The 22573-nt window shown below is 40.8% G+C and overlaps 1 protein-coding gene across 1 annotated transcript in view; it reads right to left on the bottom strand.

Moving 5' to 3' along the window:
- VPS41 (VPS41 subunit of HOPS complex) overlaps positions 1-17377 on the bottom strand; it is a 197177-nt gene extending 179800 nt beyond the window's left edge. Inside the window, exons 1-3 of the mRNA XM_049781729.1 lie at positions 17261-17377; positions 16898-17032; positions 14253-14291 (exon numbers count right to left, since the gene is read on the bottom strand). Of these exons, the coding sequence (XP_049637686.1) occupies positions 14253-14291; positions 16898-17032; positions 17261-17377 (291 nt within the window). The remainder of the gene's footprint in view (positions 1-14252; positions 14292-16897; positions 17033-17260) is intronic.
- Between the last annotated feature and the right edge of the window lie 5196 nt (positions 17378-22573).

Below are 22573 nucleotides of genomic sequence, written 5' to 3'. Positions count from 1 at the left end.
AGAGTTTAATAATCTGTGATTGGTCTCCCAATCACAGAGCCAGGAGCAGCCCCAACACTGCTAAATGTGGCCTGCCCTTCTCCCCAAGAGGCATGTTTATGAATAATATTAGTAGCAAAAGTTATAAAGATAGTGATCATACTAATTAACTTCCCTGGTATTATATACCACAGCCCAAGCATAAGTAAAGTGATTTACAGTGGTCCTTTGCTTCAGTGGACACACTACAAGCAGATAACTATAGCTTAGTTATCTAGTAGCATCTTTAAGTAACAAAAAGTCACTGGATTCATTTGAAAAGAAAAGCAATAAAAGGAGGTAAAAATCAAGCAAGCCGAAAATGGGCGAAGTCACATAACTTGAACCATCTTGCTCCGCCTCTCAAATTGAAGGAGAAATAATGGAGGGTACCAAGACCAAGAAGTTGTATGATCACTAAGTGGTAATAAAAATGATTGGACCTGGGCCCGGAGAGATAGCACAGCGGTGTTTGCCTTGCAAGCAGCCGACCCAGGACCAAAGGTGGTTGGTTCGAATCCCGGTGTCCCATATGGTCCCCCGTGCCTGCCAGGAGCTATTTCTGAGCAGACAGCCAGGAGTAACCCCTGAGCAACTCCAGGTGTGGCCCAAAAACCAAAAAAAAAAAAAAAAAAAGATTGGACTTTAATACCAAATCCAAAGCCAGAGACAAAAGAATCGATACCCAATCTACAACAAGCTAGACACAGAGGGGACCACTCATACTAGCAGCTCGGGGGTAAGGGAAAGGGATATGGGATGCAAGCTGGGAACGGGAGTGGAGGGAGGACAACTTTGGTGATGGGGATCCCCTGATTCAATGTTAATATGTACCTAAAATATTACTGTGAAAGAGTAATCCACTTTGGTCAAAATAAAAATTATTAAAAGAAAAAAAAAGAAAAGTCACTGGAACAAAGCCTGACTTATACAAAGCAGGCCTCACCACATATGAAGTTTCATTAGGCCTGTTTTGCTATCCATGTCACTCCTTTGTAGCCTTTCTCTAGTTTTCTTCTTTATTCTGCAAGTTGAATGTTGAAACATTACATCAGCAAATGTGATAGTTCTACTTTTTCGTTAATATAAAAAATAAAGTCACAGCAGCGATCAAATAGTCTTAGACAAAAGCTCTATTTGTGAGGGTGAAAGTTCATTGCATTAATCTCATTGCTTGTACTATGTGGTATGTCTGCATAATAAAGGGGGCATAACTCTGCGAATGTTAAGTGGTTAATATATGCTCTCCTCCCTGCACTCAGGCTTCAGTTCCAGGCAGTGTTCACTCCATAAGACGTACAGACAATCTTTAGGAAGAGCACTAAGAGCCAAAGAGGTTCTTAAACTTGTTGCAGGCAGATAGATAGCCTGGTGGGTGGTTGGGTGGGGGAGGAAGGTTGGGAATGAACAAGTGCGGGGGGGGGGGGGGGGGGGGGGGGGGGGGTGGGGGTGGGGGGGGGGGATTCAGAAACTGCCAGGCCTTGGAGTAGACTAAAGTCATGGAGTCATCCTTTTGAGATTCAAAATAGTGAACTCTGGTTAAAAAGAAACTGAGGCACCACACTGAAATGGGGGATCTAGGTGAGATTCAGTTACACCCCCTCCCCCCAGAATTCTACATTTTCCATCCTCAAGTGCAAAACCACAACCAGTGGACTGCCACAATCACTGATCTTTCTTCATTTAGACAAGAGATTTTAACTCTAAACTGAAAAAAAAAAAAAAAAAAGATGTAACTTGAGAGAACCTATTCAAAGTAGGGTTTGAAAAAAGAATTTCATATATCCTTAAACCTAAAAAACTTTCTAAGACTTTTGGGGGTTTTATGGTTAATACTGATGGCTCTATTTTCTTGCATCCCTAGGAGAGAAATAAATCTTCTCAGAAATAAATCTGTGCTACGTTAAGTAAGGGCAATTTTGGAACTGTTTGATACACAACAGAATTACCACATGTTACTTAAGAGAACTATGGCTCATTTTATTTTATTTTATTTTTGGTTTTGGGCCACACCCAGTGATGCTCAGGGGTTGCTTCTGACTATGCACTCAGAAATCACTCCCGGCTTGGGGGACCATAAGGGATGCCAGGGGATCAAACCACAGTTCGTCCTAGGTCAAACATGCGCAAGGCAAACGTCCTACCGCTTATGCCACTGCTCCAGCCCATATGGCTCATTTTAGATATAAAAACATGAATAGCACTCAGCACAACACTTGGCACACCAAAGTAGATCTAAACAAATTGAAGCAATTCATGATATTCATGCATTAAAATTTATGAGATGTTTTAATTATCTGGAAACAATCTTAAAGTAACCATCATAAAATTGGTGTAATAAGCCACTATAAATTTCCTTAAAACAAATGAAAGACCTCAGCAAAGATGTTATTAAAAAATGAAAAATTGGGGCCAGAGAGATAGCATGGAGGTAAGGCGTTTGCCTTTCATGCAGAAGGTCATCAGTTCGAATCCCGGCATCCCATATGGTACCCCGTGCCTGCCAGGAGCAATTTCTGAGCATGGAGCCCGGAGTAACCCCTGAGCACTGCCAGGTGTGACCCAAAACCACACACACAAAAAAAAAGAAAAATTTAGAACAAAAAATAACATAGCCAAACAGAATCATTCACTAAAAATATATATATAAATAAATAGCTTAATTGAAATGTGAACCATGGGGCCGGGAAGGTGGCGCTAAAGGTAAGGTGCCTGCCTTGCAAGCACTAGCGTAGGACAGACCGTGGTCGATCCTCGGCATCCCATATGGTCCCCCCAAGCCAGGGGCTATTTCTGAGCACATAGCCAGGAGAAACCCCTGAGCGTCAAATGGGTGTAGCCCAAAAACCAAAAAAAAAAAAAAAAAAAGAAATGTGAACAAGACAAAACCAATAAATTGAGGACAGAACAGAATTGACCACATATGACAATAAAGAGGAAATATAACAAAGAAAATGAACAGTCTTAAAATACTGTGAAAAAATTCAAAAGGCCTAAAATTAACGTTAGCATAAGTTTAAGATGAAAAGAAAAGATAGAAATTAAAAAATATTCAAAAGTAGCTGAAACCTTCCAAGTTCAATGCAGAAAATAAGTCATGAGACTGAACAATCTCCAAATACAATAAGTAGAAAGCACCATAATAAGAGCCATCAAAATGAACTACGTTAACTAACTTAAAACTAAGTTGAAACTAAGTTAAAAAAATCTTAAAAGTAGGTAAAAAAAAATATGACAAATAACTTATGGCAATCACCAATTCACAGGACAACAGCTTTCTTGTTTAAAAACAGTAGATGGAAGTGGAATTGCATTTCTAAAGTTCTAAACGAAAAAGAAAAAACTGTCAACCAAAATCAACCCTAAAATTGGGGTCGGAGAGATAGCATGGAGGTAAGGCATTTACCTTACGAGCAAAAGGTCGGTGGTTCAAATCCCAGCATCCCATATGGTCCCCCGAGCCTGCCAGGAGCGATTTCTGAGCATAGAGCTAGGAGTAACCCCTGAGCACTGCCGGGTGTGACCCAAAACCCAAAAAAAAACAAGAGCCCTAAAAGGTGATTCACTAGGAGGAGAGGCAGACCAAGTTCCACCCTACTGAATCTCCACACCTGCTGCACCCATCACCCACATTCACTGCTTTTACCATTTCTAGGATTCCCTGCAGAGACCCCAATTTGACCAAAATTCCAGCTACACTGGTATTTGGGCTGACATCACAGGGGCTTTATTGGAGTGAGTGCATGTACCCTCCCCTGCCTTCTCATACTTCTGAAGCCCTAACAGCAGAACATAATCCACAAAAACTGCGGTATCACTTAGGTATTATTTTTTTTTTAATTTTTTTAATTTTTTATTTTTAATTATGAGAACAATGATGCAAAGAAAGAGGTCAAGGTAAAGTTACAGTGGAAGGACAATCACCCATAAACAGGGTTCTCAGAAGAAATCCCCTTGCTGATGCCTAAATTTTGACCTTACAGTCAAAGAACATTAAAAAAAATAAAACAGAACCCATGTACAATTACTTTGTCCACAAGTCCCCAGATTGTAGTACATTATAACATTTCTTAGCAGTACACAAAGCAATCTAAAGCCACGAGATTTATGTGACTCCTTAAACATTGAAGGCATAGTATTTTTTTACATTTTCATGCACATGCATATTAGTTTAAGTTAACATCAAAAATTTAAGTGGTTTTTTTTTAAGGTTTGAGTCAAAGGAGCACAGTAAAAATGGTGTTAGTGGCAAATATTGTTTGCATAGGCCCACCAAAATGTGGGGGACATGGAAAAGAAAAGCCTTGGCCTAAATATAAGGAGACCCTACCCCTGAAGATTCCTGGCATAAGACCAACTCTAGGCTCCAGGCAAACTAGTTTGTTCAATCCAAGTCATTGTCTGTAGTGCCAATACAGTTTTATTTTTCACGTAGTCTCTATTGTTGGCATCAGGTTTCTGTATTAATGATCCTGGAATCTGCATATCCTACATTAAAGACAGGCTGGTGTGGACATCCTCTCGTTTCACCTCACAATTAAAGGACAATGTAGAAATCCCTGTCCAGTAAGCAGGTCGTTGTTGTTAAGTCTTCTCAGCGTTAAGGGAAATCTCTAGAGTAGGTCAATGTCAGAGCAGCGGTAGGGTCTTCCCTGGTAGAGGATTGCTTCCAGGTTATAGACAACCCTGGATGTTTCGTAGATGGCTTCCCTAGATCAGGGGTGAATGGAGAATGCCCTTTCTTCTGAGGCCTGTGCCAGGTCATTATGTCAATGTTCACGGTGTAAGGTCCCATTGCACTACAAGATGTGTGTGTTCCCATCTCTATTAGATAAGAACTTATTTGTATGTATAGTATTTTCCCGTTTTGTTTTGTTTTGTTTTATTTTGTTTGTTTTTCGGGCAACACCCTTTTGATGCTCAGGGGTTACTCCTGGCTAAGCGCTCAGAAATTGCCCCTGGCTTGGGGGGGACCATATGGGACTAGCGCTTGCAGGGCAGACACCATACCTCTAGCGCCACCTCACCGGCCCCATATTTTCTCGTTTTAATGTGCCTATGTAAACAAGAAATAAAGCCACGTGGCATGCAGATGGGGCATAAGAACACGTCCAACAATACCCATGACTTGGTTCAACTAAGGCCATACACCCTGAACGCACCCGATCTCGTCACTTAGGTATTTTAACTGGCTATTAATTTTCACAAATATATTTTACACTGTTAAGTGAAAAAGTTCTTTCTTTTTCTTCAGATTGATAGCTAACTTCACAATCCTGTACATAGCATTAAGATAAGAAACAATGTATGCGGTGCTATATTTGTTTTAAATGCCCCAATGGTTTTGCAGCTCCCAGGTTTTTTTTCCTTTCAGAAATGAGTTCAAGTGGCTTTTTATGTCTTAAAAGTTACAGACCGGACTCCTGGAGCAGCTGCCCAGCACACAGAAGAGCCTCATTAAAAAGTGTAAAGAGCGGGCTCCCTGTGTGTGACACCAGGCGGGGAAAATCCGCGAAAGTACACTGGCCCAGTGGGGCTCAACTGTGAAAGACTGTGAGTGTGACCTGTCTATGTCTGTCTACTGTCCTCTTGCGTGAAACTCTTGCGAGTGGGGCAAAAAGAGCCTCCAGAAACCTCGCTCGCCCAGACGCCATTTTCAGGGAGGGACTTCAGAGCATAAAAACCGGCTAAGCGGGACCGGAGAAATAGCATGGAGGTAAGGCGTTTGCCTTTCATGCAGGAGGTCATCGGTTAGAATCCCGGCGCCCCATATGGTCCCCCGTGCCTGCCAGGAGCAATTTCTGAGCCTGGAGCCAGGAATAACCCCTGAGCACTGCCGGGTGTGACCCAAAAACCACAAAAAAAAAAAAAAAAAAAAACCGGCTAAGCTTTGCAAGAGCTGGCTCCCTGTGTGTGACACCAGGCAGGGAAAATCCGCGAAAGTACACTGACCCAGTGGGGCTCAACTGTGAAAGACTGTGAGTGTGACCTGTCTATGTCTGTCTACTGTCCTCTTGCGTGAAACTCTTGCGAGTGGGGCAAAAAGAGGCTCAGAGGAGCACGGCCGCTCCGCTTCGCTACGCGGCCGTGCACTCTTTCTAAGGAAAGAACTCCATTGCAACAAGAAGGAAAAATCACACTAAGAACGGTGCTATATCACAGAAGCAAACATTTCTCTCTGGACTGTCTTCTCTGTTGCATGCTTAGGCCTAAGATTTGACCCAGTGTGAGGCTTCATCCACGGAGGACTCCCCTCCCTTAGAGGCAAGTCAGCCCATCCAGAAAGGGAGGAGCCAGAGGAGTGTGCTGCCTACATCATATAGACAATGAATACCACCACAACACGTAGAAAAACCCACAATACAAGTGTGACAATGGGGAAACAACGCAGGCCAGCATCAGACATAGAGAATGAAGATGACAATTCTGAGGACCAGATAATGACTGAACAACTAATCAACCTCTCAGATAAGGACTTTAGACTAGCAATATGGAAGGTGCTCAACAGACTCCAAGAAACCATGGATCGAGTTGAACAAAACACTAATAAGAACCAAGAAAATATGAAGACAGAAATCACAAAACTCCAAACTGAAATAACATGCCAACTAACAGGACTGAAAAAGTCAGTAAACGAAGTGAATGACAAAATGGATAAGCTCTGGGACAGGGTATAAGAAGCTGAGAATAGACTTGGTGCTGTGGAAGATGAGATACATAACAATTCCATACAGCAGGAGAGATTGGACAAAAAACTTAAAGCAAATGAGCAGACAATGGAAAAATTAGTCAAAGAATGGGAACAGACGAAAATAGAAGTCTATGATAAGATCAACAGAAACAACTTAAGAATCATTGGAGTCCCAGAGACCCAGGAAGAAAATTTCCAGGAAGAATCAATGGTCAAGAACATCATTAAAGAGAAACTTCCAGAGCTAAAGAATATATGTGATCAAATCCTGCATGCCCGAAGAGTACCAACCAAAAGAGACCCCAGAAAAACCACCCCAAGACACATCCTAGTCACAATGACAAATCCCACAGATAGAGACAGAATTCTGAAAACAGCAAGATCAAAAGGGGAAATCATGTTCAAGCAAGCTTCCCTGAGATTTACAGCAGACCTGTCACCAGAAACACTCAATGCCAGAAAGCAGTGGTGGGATATTGTGACAAGACTGAATGAAATGAATGCTTCACCCAGAATACTATACCCAGCAAAACTCACTTTCCGGTTTGATGGAAGAATACATGGTTTCACAGACAAAAAACAGCTCAGAAACTTCACAGACACAAAACCAGTCTTAAGAAAAAAACTGAAAGACCTAATCTAAGACAAGACTACCCAAAAGACACACCAAATTTTGAAATAAAGATGGCGTTAAATCCCAGGACAATTCTTTCTCTCAACGTCAATGGACTAAATGCACCAGTTAAGAGACACAGAGTGGCTAAATGGATCAAAAAACTCAATCCAACCTTCTGCTGCCTACAAGAAACGCACCTGAATAGTCAGAACAAACATAGACTCAAAATAAAAGGCTGGAGAAAACTTATCCAAGCAAACAACACCCATAAAAAAGCTGGAGTGGCCATACTAATATCAGATAATGCAAACTTTATACTCAGGAAGGTTGTAAGGGACAAAGACGGAAATTTTATATTAATCAAGGGGTACGTAGAGCAGGAAGAATTCACTCTCCTAAACATATATGCACCGAATGAGGGGCCAGCAAAATATTTAATACAACTGTTGACAAATCTGAAAAATAATATCAACAACAACACAATAATTGTGGGGGACCTTAACACTGCTTTGTCAACACTGGACAGGTCAACCAGACTGAAACCCAACAAGAATATACTAGACCTGAGGAGAGAAATGGAAGAAAGAGGCCTAGTGGATATATATAGGACACTCCATCCCCAGAAACCTGGATACACATTCTTCTCCAATGTACATGGGACATTCTCCAGGATAGACTACATGCTGGCACATAAAACATACCTCCATAAGATCAAGAGGATAGAAATTTTGCAGACTACCTTCGCTGACCACAAGGCTCTGAAATTATTTGTGAACTCCAAAGGGACTCAGAAGAAACACTTTAACACCTGGAAGTTAAACAGCCTCATGCTCAATAACCAGTGGGTCCGAGATGAAATCAAGGAGGAAATAAAAAGGTTCCTGGAAACAAATGACAATAAAGACACAAACTCTCAGAACTTATGGGACACAGCAAAAGCAGTACTGAGAGGAAAATTTATAGCTTTGCAAGCACACATCAGGAAGGAAGAAGGAGCTTACCTGAGTAGCTTAATGACACAGCTAATAGAACTAGAAAATGCTCAACAAAAGGACCCAAGAATAGGAAGACAGAAGGAAATAACAAAGCTGAGAGCAGAAATCAATGAAGTGGAAACCCAAAAAACAATCCGAAAGATCAACGAAAGCAGAAGTTGGTTCTTTGAAAAAATAAACAAGATTGATAGACCACTGGCAAACCTAACAAAGAAAGAGAGAGAGAGAAACTTGATAACTCGTATCAGGAATGAAAAAGGAGAGATCACTACTGATATGACAGAGATTCAAAGGGTAATCAGAAACTACTTTGAAAAACTCTACGCCACTAAAAATGAGAACCTGGAAGAAATGGATAAATTATTGGACTCTTATAATCTTCCACGGTTGAAGGAAGAGGATGTAGCATATCTAAACACCCCCATCACCATTGATGAAATTAAAACAGTAATCAAATGTCTGCCGAAAAACAAAAGCCCAGGTCCAGATGGATTCACTAATGAATTCTATCAAACTTTCCAAGAGGAACTACTGCCAATCTTGGCAAGACTCTTTCATGAAATTGAACAAACAGAAACACTTCCAAATAGCTTTTATGAAGCCAACATCACCTTGATACCTAAACCAGACAGAGACGCTACCAAAAAAGAAAATTACAGACCAATATCACTGATGAATGCAGATGCAAAGATCCTCAACAAAATCCTGGCAAATAGGATTCAATGCCTCGTTAAGAAGATCATCCACTACGATCAAGTAGGTTTCATCCCAGGAATGCAAGGCTGGTTTAACATCCGTAAATCTATCAACATAATACACAACATCAATAATAAGAAAAATAAAAACCACATGATCATATCAATAGATGCAGAGAAAGCATTTGATAAGGTCCAACACCCATTCTTGATCAAAACTCTCAGCAAGATGGGAATGGAGGGAACCTTTCTCAATATAGTGAAGGCCATCTACCACAAGCCAGTGGCAAATATTATCCTCAATGGAGAAAAACTGAAAGCCTTCCCTCTAAATTCTGGCACAAGACAAGGCTGTCCTCTCTCACCACTCCTATTCAACATAGCACTGGAAGTACTTGCTATAGCAATTAGGCAAGAAAAGGATATCAAGGGAATCCAGATAGGAAAGGAAGAAGTCAAGCTCTCACTGTTTGCAGATGACATGATACTCTATTTAGAAAACCCTAAAGACTCTATCAAAAAGCTTCTAGAAACAATAGACTCATATAGCAAGGTGGCAGGCTACAAAATTAACACACAAAAATCAATGGCCTTTCTATATACCAATAGTAATAAGGATGAAATGGACATTAAGAAAACAACCCCATTCACAATAGTGCCACACAAACTCAAATATCTTGGAATCAACTTGACTAAATATGTGAAGGACCTATACAAAGAAAACTATAAAACTCTGCTCCAAGAAATAAGAGAGGACACACGGAAATGGAAACGCATACCCTGCTCATGGATTGGCAGGATTAACATAATCAAAATGTCAATACTCCCCAAGGCATTATACAGATTTAATGCCATCCCTCTAAAGATACCCATGACATTCTTCAAAGAAGTGGATCAGACACTTTTGAAATTCATTTGGAACAATAAACACCCTCGAATAGCTAAAGCAATCATTGGGAAAAAGAATATGGGAGGAATTACTTTTCCCAACTTTAAACTGTACTACAAAGCAACAGTTATCAAAACAGCATGGTATTGGAATAAGGATAGGTCCTCAGATCAGTGGAATAGGCTTGAATACTCAGAAAATGTTCCCCAGAGATACAACCATCTAATTTTTGATAAATGAGCAGGAAATCCTAAATGGAGCAGGGAAAGCCTCTTCAACAAGTGGTGTTGGCACAATTGGATAGCCACTTGCAAAAAATTAAACTTAGACCCCCAGCTAACATCATGTACAAAGGTAAAATCCAAATGGATTAAAGACCTCGATATCAGCCCCAAAACCATAAGATATATAGAACAGCACATAGGCAAAACACTCCAGGACATTACAGGCATCTTCAAGGAGGAAACTGCACTCTCCAAGCAAGTGAAAGCAGAGATTAACAGATGGGAATATATTAAGCTGAAAAGCTTCTGCACCTCAAAGGAAATAGTGCCCAGGATACAAGAGCCACCCACTGAGTGGGAGAAACTATTCACCCAATACCCATCAGATAAAGGGCTAATCTCCAAAATATACAAGGCACTGACAGAACTTTACAAGAAAAAAACATCTAACCCCATCAAAAAATGGGGAGAAGAAATGAACAGACACTTTGACAAAGAAGAAATACACATGGCCAAAAGACACATGAAAAAATGTTCCACATCACTAATCATCAGGGAGATGCAAATCAAAACAACGATGAGATACCACCTCACACCCCAGAGAATGGCACACATCACAAAGAATGAGAATAAACAGTGTTGGCGGGGATGTGGAGAGAAAGGAACTCTTATCCACTGCTGGTGGGAATGCTGTCTAGTTCAACCTTTATGGAAAGCGATATGGAGATTCCTCCAAAAACTGGAAATCGAGCTCCCATACGATCCAGCTATACCACTCCTAGGAATATACCCTAGGAACACAAAAATACAATACAAAAACCCCTTCCTTACACCTATATTCATTGCAGCTCTATTTACCATAGCAAGACTCTGGAAACAACCAAGATGCCCTTCAACAGACGAATGGCTAAAGAAACTGTGGTACATATACACAATGGAATATTATGCAGCTGTCAGGAGAGATGAAGTCATGAAATTTTCCTATACATGGATGTACATGGAATCTATTATGCTGAGTGAAATAAGTCAGAGAGAGAGAGAAAAACGCAGAATGGTCTCACTCATCTATGGGTTTTAAGAAAAATGAAAGACACCCTGGTAATAATAATTTTCAGACACAAAAGAGAAAAGAGCTGGAAGTTCCAGCTCACCTCAGGAAGCTCACCACAAAGAGTGATGAGTTTAGTTAGAGAAATAACTACATTTTGAACTGTCCTAATATTGAGAATGTATGAGGGAAATGTAGAGCCTGTTTAGGGTACAGGCGGGGGTTGGGTGGGGAGGAGGGAGATTTGGGACTTGGGTGATGGGAATGTTGCACTGGTGATGGGTGGTGTTCCTTTTATGACTGAAACCCAAACACAATCATGTATGTAATCAAGGTGTTTAAATAAAAAAAAAATTATAAAAAAAAAAAAAAGTAAGCATTATTTAACAGAAAAAAAAAAAAAAGTTACAGACCCCTGGACTAAGCAATATATAATGTGTTTTGCAAATATTAATTTTATCTAATCCTTATAACAAACATACAAGATAAACCTAATTTTCATATAAGAAAATTAAACAATAGACTTGAGTGCTATTTCTACAGTTATAAAGCAAGGAGGAAGAATGGCTAAAATATGAACCCCAAGTTGCATCCTAAACAGAAGCACCAAAGACCAGAGGCAAATGAGAGCACATGTAACCTCCAGCATAACTACAAACAGGGAATATTTGAAGTCAGCAGATTCACTACAAATGACTATGGAGCAGAGTCAGATGAAATTCTTTTGCTGTATGGAAGCTTGAGACTGAGGTGGCTGCTAATATCTTCAATTCTGAAACAAAACCCCTAGACAGACTTCTAAAACTGTAGAATTTGGCATCACTGATTCTAAGAACACAGGGTTTTCAATTAATTAAATATTTCCTTAATAATGGTCAGTGCTGAGGGGCTGGAGTGATAGCTCGATGGTAGGGCATTTGCCTAGCATGCAGCTAATCCAGGACAGACGGCGGTTCGAATCCCAGTATCCCATATGGTCCCCCAAGCCAGGAATAACCCCTGAGCATCACTGGGTGTGGCTCAAAAAACAAAAAATAAGAAAGAAAAAAGGTCAGTGCTAGAACAATAACTAGTACAGTGGGCAGGGCAGAGCACTTGCCTTGTACACAGCTGACCCAGATTCGATTCCCAGTATCCTTTAGGGCCCCTAGAGCACCACGAGAAATGATCCCTGAGCAAAGACAGGAGTGAGCCTTGAGCACTGCCGGGTATGGCCCCAAAACAAACAACAACAAAAAAATAATGATAATCTGAAAGGCTTCTCTTGATTTAAAATTAACAAAATACTCCATCTATAAGCAAACTCAGTAACATTGTACAGAAGCACCTGAGGTTACCAGATGACCTTCGGGGTGGAAATGTTAGGAATCAAATACTACAATCAAACTAGAAATGTGTGGGAAAGTGTTATGTAGGATGCTCTGGAAGAATACGTAAAGGCCCACCCTTTTCCTAATAAAACATAATTCCTAAACTCGCAATATGCACTGTCATTACCCAAATGTTTTAGCTAAAATGGCGACTAGTGTGGATGTCTAGCAGACTGTCAGAATCACCATTAAATTCTTGAACTAAATAAAATATTTGAAAAAAGGTATAATTATGACTAGAAATCTATTTCTAAAATTGATTAGGTAAGTAATTTGTTAGCATTGGCTATTTCTTTGGAAGGGGAGGCCACACAAAGCAATTTCAGGTTTATACTGGTTCCGCACTCAGGGATCACTCTTAACGATACTTGGGAACCAGATGGGTGCCAGGGATTGAAACTGAGTGGGTCACATACAAGGGAAGTACACAGCCTTGCCCACTGTATGCTTGCTCCAGCCCTGAAATTTTTTTCTGATGCAGTCTTAAAAAATGTTTTCTTTAAAAGCTCTTCCTTTTTTCTTACTTTTTTCATCTTAAAATATAATCTTTATAACAATTTCATTTCCTAACAGGTATTAAGATACACTTACCTTTTTGTCAAATAAACTATAATTTCAATGTTTCTGAAATTATACAATGAGAATAATAGTCATTAAAGAATAAAGAAATTATGGAGGGGATGTGGTTTTATTTTGGTTTTAATCTGGTCGACAGCCAGTGGTGTTCAGGGTTTACTCTCGGATCTGAGTTTAGGAACTACTTCTGGTAGTGCTCAGGAGACTTATATGGGATGCTGGGGGTTAAACCTGGGACAGCCACATTCAAGACAAATACCCTATCCAGTATAATATCATCCCAGCCCTAGAAAGAATATTACAGGATCTTGAGTGCTCATTTTAAGAAATAGGTTTCTAGAGAGGAAAAAAAAAGAAATAGATTTCTAGAACTAGAGCAAAAGAACAGAGAGTAAGGTGCTTGCCTTTCACACAGTTGAACCAGGTTTGACAGCTGACACAACATACAGTCCTGAGCCTATCAAGAATGATCCCTGATTATAGAGTGGGCCAAAATGAAGGAAGAATAAAAGGAGAGAAGGAAGAGAGGTTGAAAGAAATAGGTTTCTGTGCACTAAGGAGTTAATATCATAAAAGTTTGCATCAACCAGCATGCTTTGAATAAAAAGTATTATTCAATACCCCTTTAGTAACAATATTACAAACCACAGTGTCTAAAAGAGGGAGGAGAAAGAGAGAAAGAGAGAAGAAAAATATCTGCCACAGAAGCAGGCAGGGCAGAGGGTGGGAGGGAAATTGGGATATTGGTGGTAGGAAATATGCACTGGTGAAGGGCATTGACATTGTATGGCTGAAACTTAGTCATGAACTACTTTGTAGCTGTGAAAGAAAAAACCAACTGCATTGCAAGGTGTTTAAAAATAAAGTAATTAAAAAAAGGAAAAATTTCATTATTCAAAAGAAGAAAACTTTTCATTCCTTCTATTTTTTTTTTCTGGATATTGGCTATTTTAAGAGAAACCTGACCTATTCTTCCCAAAGCCCAACCACAGCTCACTTTACTTACTTATCACCCCCCCACCCCTGGCAATGTCGCCCTTGGCAAGAACAAGCTTAAAAGGTAAAGAATAGGTTCCAGTAAGAATATGGTGAGCTGGAAAATCCCAGATGCCCAGATCACACCACCTTACCTCGGAGTCATCTGTAGATTCTTCAAATGACCCAGTTTCCTACAAAGCACAGAGGGGAAATGGTTAGAGCAGATGACATAAGAATTAAAAAGATTTCCAAAGAAACAGACCCATTCAGCAATAGCACCAGCCCATTTTCAGAGGGCTTAAGGATTGTCCAGACTCCAGCTCCCACAGGACTCTAGGCTCCCCACATTCATCAGGACTCAGACTACGACCACAAGTCCATATGGATACAGCTCTGGCTGACCTAACTCTATCGGCCAAGAGGCCACCAAGTACCTATGCCAAGTGAGAACTGGGAAGGCTTCTTTCTCCTCAAAGTGAAAGGCAAGAGAGAGCTGCTTTACTGTTTTCCAAAGGAAAGGGGAAACAGTCCTCTCAAATTATAGACAAGCCAGTTTTTAGACAGAAAGGTTCTGGTGCTATTAATTATGATGCTATTCATCTGGCAGAACCCAAATGACTGTCTGGGTTAAATAGCTTTACAAAAGCACTCCTCTGGAGTGGCCTATCAGGCACCGTGCAAACAAGCCGTATAATTCACATTCACTCTTTAAACCATTAACTGGAAGACAAATTCCAGCATTTAACACAGTTTCTCTCTTGCCAGACAATGAATCTTACTGCTCTGGAGAAAACAAAGCAAAAAGGAAAAAATTGACTTGCACCCGCTAATCTCTCACCTGTCTGCTGGAAGAGAGAATGTGCTGATGTCATGCATCCGCAAAGAGGTCAGCAAAATGAAGATTTACTTAACACACTTAGAGATATCAATAGCAATAAAAGGTTACAACTAATATGCTGACATCGAATGTAAGCATTTTACAACCATCCCATGATAAAGAAAGAACAGAACAAAACAAAAAACCCCATGGGGCAAGGACATTTTAGCTACAACTAATTTCCAAGGAGAAAAGGGGCATTTTAAAGAAAGTTAAGTTTATGCAATATCAACTGGCATGTTAAAAATAGAAACCTGGTGTTTGAAAACATTTTAACCTCAGTCGTCAAAAACCACTAAGCCTGGCAGGTGACAGGCCCCTTCAGAAAGGTCTTCTAGGACAATCTAGCCCTGGCTTACAAAAGACACCTGAAAATTGGGAATAAATCTGATATGTACTTAAGAGTTTTATTATAGTTTATTGTTTGTCAGAATGACTATGTCAGACTCTATTATCTCAAAACAAAACAAAACCAAGACAGTGCTATTGTGAAGAACACAGAAATGAAGGCTAGATGCCACACAGAGCCAAGGATTCTAGGAAACAAACTAAAAACACAAAACTAAAGCTGTTTTTCACTTGGCCTTTCTACAAATCAAACACCATATTTGCCATCCACTACCATCTTTCCCCAGTACTTGACCTAAGGCAGATGCTGCCTCTACCTACCAAGTGTCAGAATCCTTTAAAAACCAGAGCACACTCTGCTGGCTTCTCAGAAAAGCCTGGAGACCCAGACTTCAGTTTTCCAGCCTGGAGGCCAAAGCCCACCTAGCTGCCTAACTTGGTCCTGCTCACAAGACCCCACCTCAACGCCTCTAAGGGCCCAGGGCTGGAGCAGGTAGGAAGGCTCTGCCAGCTGGGTACAGTCTGCAAGGGCTTAGTGTGAGCCGGGTGAGTTTTTCACTATTTTCCCCTACAAAGTCGTATCTAACTTCACAGAAAGCAGTCATTCTGCTTACAGGGGCTCCTTATTTCAGGCAGTGGCCAACTGTATAAGTGTCCTAGGGGTTTCCCAAGAAACCCGGCCCTCAAAAGGGTTCTCTCCCCTGCTTCAACACAGCAGCAATTGAGTGGCTTTTGTTTGTATTTGATCTTTTGGTCTTGGGATCACACTTGGGCTTACTCTTGGCTCTGCACTCAGGAATCTCTCTCTCTCTGTCTCTCTCTGTCTCTCTCTGTCTCTCTCTGTCTGTCTCTCTCTCTCTCTCTCTCTCTTGTCTTGGGATCACACTCGGGCTTACTCTTGGCTCTGCACTCAGGAATCGTTCCTGAAGTAACTCTCTCTTCTCTCTCTCCTTTCTCTTTCTCTCTCTCTCTGTCTCTCTGTCTCTCTCTGTCTCTCTCTGTCTCTCTCTCTCTCTCTCTCTCTCTCTCTCTCTCTCTCTCTCTCTCTTGTCTTGGGATCACACTGGGCTTACTCTTGGCTCTGCACTTAGGAATCATTCCTGAAGTAACTCTCTCTTCTCTCCTCTCTCTCTGTCTCTGTCTCTCTGTCTCTCTGTCTCTCTCTCTGTCTCTCTCTGTCTCTGTCTCTCTCTCTCTCTCTCTCTCTCTCTCTCCCCTTGCTTCTCATATCAACTGCCTTAGTGATCTTTCTGCCCTTTTTTCCCCAATATCCTTCCAAATCAATTTGCTGATCATGCTGAGAAACAACTTTTAGAGTTCTGCCCCCTTTAGTGTAGGCCTTTTCCTCTCACAACCAGGGTGTTTTCTCCCAGCAGATACCTAAACTGCAGCTCCTGCCCCCAAGAGAGGACCCACCCAACCCCGAAATATCAGCTCACAGCTCCGTGACCCTTGCTAGAGACAGAGGGCTTGGAAGCTAGCTGGGGTGAAGACTGACATCCCAGAGAAAAGAAAGGCAGCAAGTCATCCTAAAAGCAGTGTAACCTTCAGTGAGAAATAAAAAGATTCTACCACCTTCTTTTCTTCCAGAGTTTTATGGATGAGAGTGTGACGACGGCACAGGCAGGGGACATCTGTGATGTGATACATAATAACAGCTGTAGGTTGGACAATCTCAACTCGAAAAGGCTTTGGAACTCCCAGGGACTAGGCTGGAATGCAGAAAAGATGGAGACGCTAAAGAACCAGCATGAACTAGAAGACCAGGGGGCCTGTTCCACCCAGGAGTCTGGGAACTGTGCTCATCGGACTGTCAAGGGGGAAAAAAGCCCGTGATCTGCCCCAGCTCCATGACCTAGTTCCAAGGCAGACTGTGCATTAAAACACCCACATTCAGTTCTGAAGAACTAGTTGGTGTCTAACGATCCATCTCACAGATTCTTCCTCAAATAGGTACTTGCTTAGAATCACCAGAGCTTCGATGACAAGATCTGAAGACAACAGGACTAAATAAAGATCAGTGTGACAGTTGTACTTGGCTGTATGAAGCATTGCTGAGCTCTCATTCACTGGTGAAAATGTGGGTGCTGGACACTCTGCTGAGAGTCAGCCACTGACACTAGCACCCATCTGACCAACTCGTACCAAAACGAGAGGAAATGCAAGAGGAAGGCACTAAGCATGGCCCGTGACCACACACTGCTCACCTGGGAGTAAAACTGGACCCTCTAAAAGTGGACTTGATCAGGGTTTTGTCTCTGCTTTGGGGGAATTGTGCACCCTTGAGTTATTTATCGAATTGCCATTAAAACATCTGTTTTGTGGGGCCAGAGTGATAGTACAACAGGTATGTATTTACCTAGCATGCAGCTGACCTGGGTTCAGTCCCCAGCACCTCATACAGTCCTCAGAACACCATCAGAAACACAGAGCCTAGGAGTAAGCCCTGAGCACCACCAGATGTGGCACAAAAACCAAATAAATAAATAAAGATCTATCTGAGCAACTGGAAGGAAAGACATTTGTATGCATGTAAGAAAACCCAAGTCTAAAAGACTAGTCACAGTCCTAGTTATGAAGCAACCATTTCAACCTAGCCACCTACACATACTACACATACTCTCTCATTTTATACCTACACAAGTTCCAAAGAGCAAAAACACTCAAGTTACAGACAAGAAAACTAAGGCACAAAAGCAATTTATTCACCGGATTCTATTTTGCACCCCAAGCACAAATGCATAAGAATACACAGGAATGAGTAATAAGCCTTAAATGTTCTACAGGAGGTCTATATAAAAGGTCTATAAAAGGTCCCTTTTTATTTCTACAACACTGAAGAAGAACTTAATGGGGGAAAATCTCCTGTTCAGTCAAGAAACTGAAGGTGTGAGAAATCAAATATTGAACGGATTAATCAGCTGAATGAAAGGAAAGACTAAAGGGTAACTGAGGAACTCCCAGAGTGCGAAATATTGGAAATGGCATCCATGTCAGAATTAAGAAACTTTAAAATTATGAGAAAGTCACACTAATTCTGAACCTGTCTTACTGACAGTCTGAATTCTTAAGGCTGATCTCCCCTTTAAAGCACCTGTGAAACATGAGTACTGTGAGAAGCAGACATGAATAAGCTTCAATCCTTATTCTTGAGGACTCAGCAGTGAAGCAAAAACGCAGAGCCACAGACTTCCAGCAAAAGATTATTCATATGAGAGAATGGGCAAACATTCTCACACATCCGCAATTATGAAGGTCAACTATACATCATTCTGGAGCTATGGAAAGCTGTGAGGGAAGCGATACCAGGACAAAAATAAATAAATAAATAAAAGAATGTTTGGGCCTTTGTTTTGTTTTTCATTTTTGCAAACCACTTCTGGTGCACTCAGTATAAGGATTTCCCAGTGACTTAAAAAAAAAAAAAAAGCATATTCATATTCATAAAGAGACTTTTAGTTTGCGAGTCCAGGACCTGCTTTATCTTATGTTTACTCACTTAGTATATGAAAAACTTACTCTGGTTCTTCCTAAATTTAAGAAAAAAAATAGAAAGTATTCACTAAATATCAGAAAAGTTAAGATTTAGTTTTATCTTATTGATAGTGGAAGGCTATTTGTATTTATAGTTCATAGTGGTTGGCAAGGAAAAAAGCTTCCTTTGTCCTAATATATATAACTGGCTATGGAAATTCACTTAATATGCATCTTAGTCCCTAAAACATTCAGAGGCAGATTGTATGTTAAGGTTTTCCAAAAAGTTCAAAGTAAAAACAATAAAAAAATACAATTAAAATGTTTGTAGTTCTGCTTTTGTTCACTTTAGCCTTTTAAAAATTATGATTGCTGGACGTTGGAGAGACAACACAGTGGGTTGGGTGTTTGCCTTCCATGAGGCCAACATGGGTTAGACCCCAACAATCCATATCGTCCCCTGAACCTGCCATGAGCTAAACTTCTGAGTACAGAGCCAAAAGTATGTAACCCCTGAGCACCAGTGGGTGTGACCCAATAAACATATATATGTCTACATATGATGTACATATACGTATATATACATGTTTGTTTAGGTAACATGTTTACAATAGTGTTAATGTATATAGTTTTGCTGAACCTCCACCAAACACTCAGAGCAGTACCAAACATCCTCTACCACTGACCTTAAGTCACTTCCAGTCCATCTCTCCGTTTCCACTCCATAAACTTACTCTTTTCACTGTTTGTTAATCTGTTTTATAATCAGAGGCCCAGGTTTTGGTGTCATCAATACTGGATATTACCATCTTTTGTTTCTCTGTGAGCCATGAACGAGTGAGGTAATTTTGTATCTGTCCTTTTCCTCTGGCTCCTTGTTCAACATGATATTCTCCAGCTGAACTGCAAATTTTCATTTCTTAGAGCTGCACAGCATTCCATTAAAAAACTTTAATACATCTGGAGACACAATACTACCAGTAGAAAGTTTTTTTTGCATGTAGTCAAGTGGAATATGATCCCCAACACCCCGTATGGTCCCTGAGACTCACCAAGAATGATCCCTGAGCACAACATCAGGGGTAAGCCCTGAGGATGGTCAGGTATGACTCAAAAACAAACAGACAAAACTAATAAAGGCCTACTATCCTGGTCACACTATGGCTACCTAACGGGAAATGCAAAATACAGAAAACAAGCAGTGAATCTGACCTTTTAATCTATTACTGTCTGGTAATACAGGTACTATTATTTACTAGCTTTCTTTAAACAAATACACAGAACAAGAATTTGTGAATATTTATTCTGCCTTCTGCCAAGAGCAATATCTTTCAGAGAACAAAAAAATACCACTAGGGAGACAAGGTGGGAGCAAATACCTGTTTTGAGCTTATACTGATTTTTAAACTCTCAATGTGTAATGACATCACATATTGAGTAAAAAAAATGCTAATTTACATGTCAGGCAGCCGTGACAGATTCTTATATTCTAGAATGGAAAGCAAGCAAAGATAAACAGAAACATATGGAAAACAAAAGAAAATTTAAAACATGCTATGTCAAGTGGTGATGAGTACCAAGGAGAAAAATAAGGAGATTTCAAAGAACAGTTGAGTCAGCTTTGACTCCAAAAGATAACACTTGAGCAATGAAATGAAGACAATGAGGGCAAAAACTCAGTCAAAAGCATAAATGTGCCTAGCATCCTGAAGGAACAGAAAGTAAGCCAGCATAACTGCTCTGAGTGATAAGAGAAGAAAAGTGAAAATTATGTCCAAAATTAAGGGAGTAAATGAGAAGTAAATAAGAAGCTGACTAAAAGGACTCCTTTTCCTGAGTGCAGTGGAAGACAATGGGAAGATCTTGAACATCTAAGGTATGAGGTATTTGACCTCACATACATCAAAATAAACATTCAGTGTACAGAATTCTGTGATGTTCAAATGTGACAGGAAGGTACTATGAAATGGAAAGGGGTATAAAAATGAAAAAAACATTTCTAATGTATCACCAGCTTTCTATGTCTTTTTCATATCAAGACATAGACATATTAAGATTTTTCTCTCTTGTAAAACAGCTGTAAAGCAATTCTCTCCATTACAACTCACATCATTTTTAAGAATGTAAGGAATCTGATTCATTGTCTTTCAATCAAAACACACAAAAAAGCTGCATGTCACTATCATCAAACCCAGCAATGAGTAATGAAATCGCATGTGCTTAATTAATAACTATTTTCTTTTGACATGTCCTGAAAAAAAATAAAGCTTCAATGGTAGAAAACTCTCCTGTCCTCATAATTGCAACAGAAATCAAATACCTAGCCAGACAAATTTATTAATAACTGGCATATTAAAATATGCACATTGAGACTACACAAATGAAATTATCAAACTAAACTTCTCATATGTAATACCCAGTTCTTTATTAAAACACTTGAGACTCTGGGAGTGGAGGAGGGTTTGCCCACACTCCTCAATGCTCAGGGTTTACTCCTGACTTTATTCTCAGGGATCATTCCTGAAGATGCTCAGAAGACCATATGGGGTGAGGGAATCTAACCCAGGTCAGTTGCATGCCCTACCCAATGTACTATCGCTCTGACTCCAATGATAGAGATATTTTGGAAGCCTATGGCCCTACTTATCTGTAAATAAAATAACTGCCGTAAGTTGAAGTAACACTGGAAATGAAAATTTGAGGTATATTCCCAAGTTCTGAACTCTGTCTAAACTTGTCTTCTCGATGTTACCGTTGTCAGTTTAATTACTGACAAGCTATAACTGTTGTCTATGAGAAAAATTTGCCTTCGCAATCTTCTACCCTCAATCCAGTGCCTAATTGCCAGGGGTTGACTAGACACTGCCATCATATCCTGGCAGCAATATTTAATTCCACTTAAGCTTTTACTTTGATTTGTGCACTACCTCTCAAGTCATACTAGAAGACCAGCACAACTAGTGTACTTCTGTACTATTGCCACTTGAAACTTAAAAATTAAATAACTAGTCCAATACGAAGAATAGAACCAAGAATATAGCAAGTTTGCCCCAGAAAGAATGCATCTAGCCACTACCAGCCAGTGACTTAGGTTTAGTTCAAAGGATTCCAAATAAACCCATTCTCTGGGGCCTCTCTTCGCGTCTTCTGCCAACCAGGTCTCACTGCTCCACACCGAATGAAAGCAATCTGAATCCAGGTTCTGAGCCCTAAAATGAAGGGAGAACTCATCCCTGGAGCAACCGAGGCCTGCCTGCCTGGCTGGTCAGATAAGGAGGGGGTGCAATAATTTCACACACCGAAAGCATAAACAAAAGACTCTCCTGGGACCCGCGTCTCTCAATCGTGAAGGGTGGTTGGGAATGAAGTGGGAGGGTCCCCCCGGAGCACAGGCCTGCACAGCCCAGACCCCAGGCAGGGGGCTGCATCAGACTGCACCAGCTGCCATCCAGGGCTGGGACCCACCGGCCTCTCTCCGCCTGCCTGGATCCCCAACTCTCCGCCAGCTCCGAACTCTCTCAATTCTACCAGCTCACCCTCGCGCCAGCTTCATTAGAAGCACAGCTTTTACCTGCTCCTGTGCTTCCGCCATGGTGCGGCCCGGGAAACGCGTGATAGAGCCGGAAGTGACGTCACGCATGGTCTCGGCGCTTGCTGGGAAATGTAGTTCTGGCCAGGCGCGCGATGAAGTAGCAAACCGGGAGGAACAGAAGAGGACTGATCTCCGAGCACAAAACCAGAAAAGCATTCTCAGGATTTCTAACTGTGGACCCC

Source organism: Suncus etruscus, chromosome 10 (assembly GCF_024139225.1).
Source record: "Suncus etruscus isolate mSunEtr1 chromosome 10, mSunEtr1.pri.cur, whole genome shotgun sequence".
Classification (NCBI taxonomy): Eukaryota; Metazoa; Chordata; class Mammalia; order Eulipotyphla; family Soricidae; genus Suncus; species Suncus etruscus.
The sequence above is the reverse complement of the archived record's forward strand: the minus strand, read 5'-3'. Positions and strand labels throughout refer to the sequence as shown.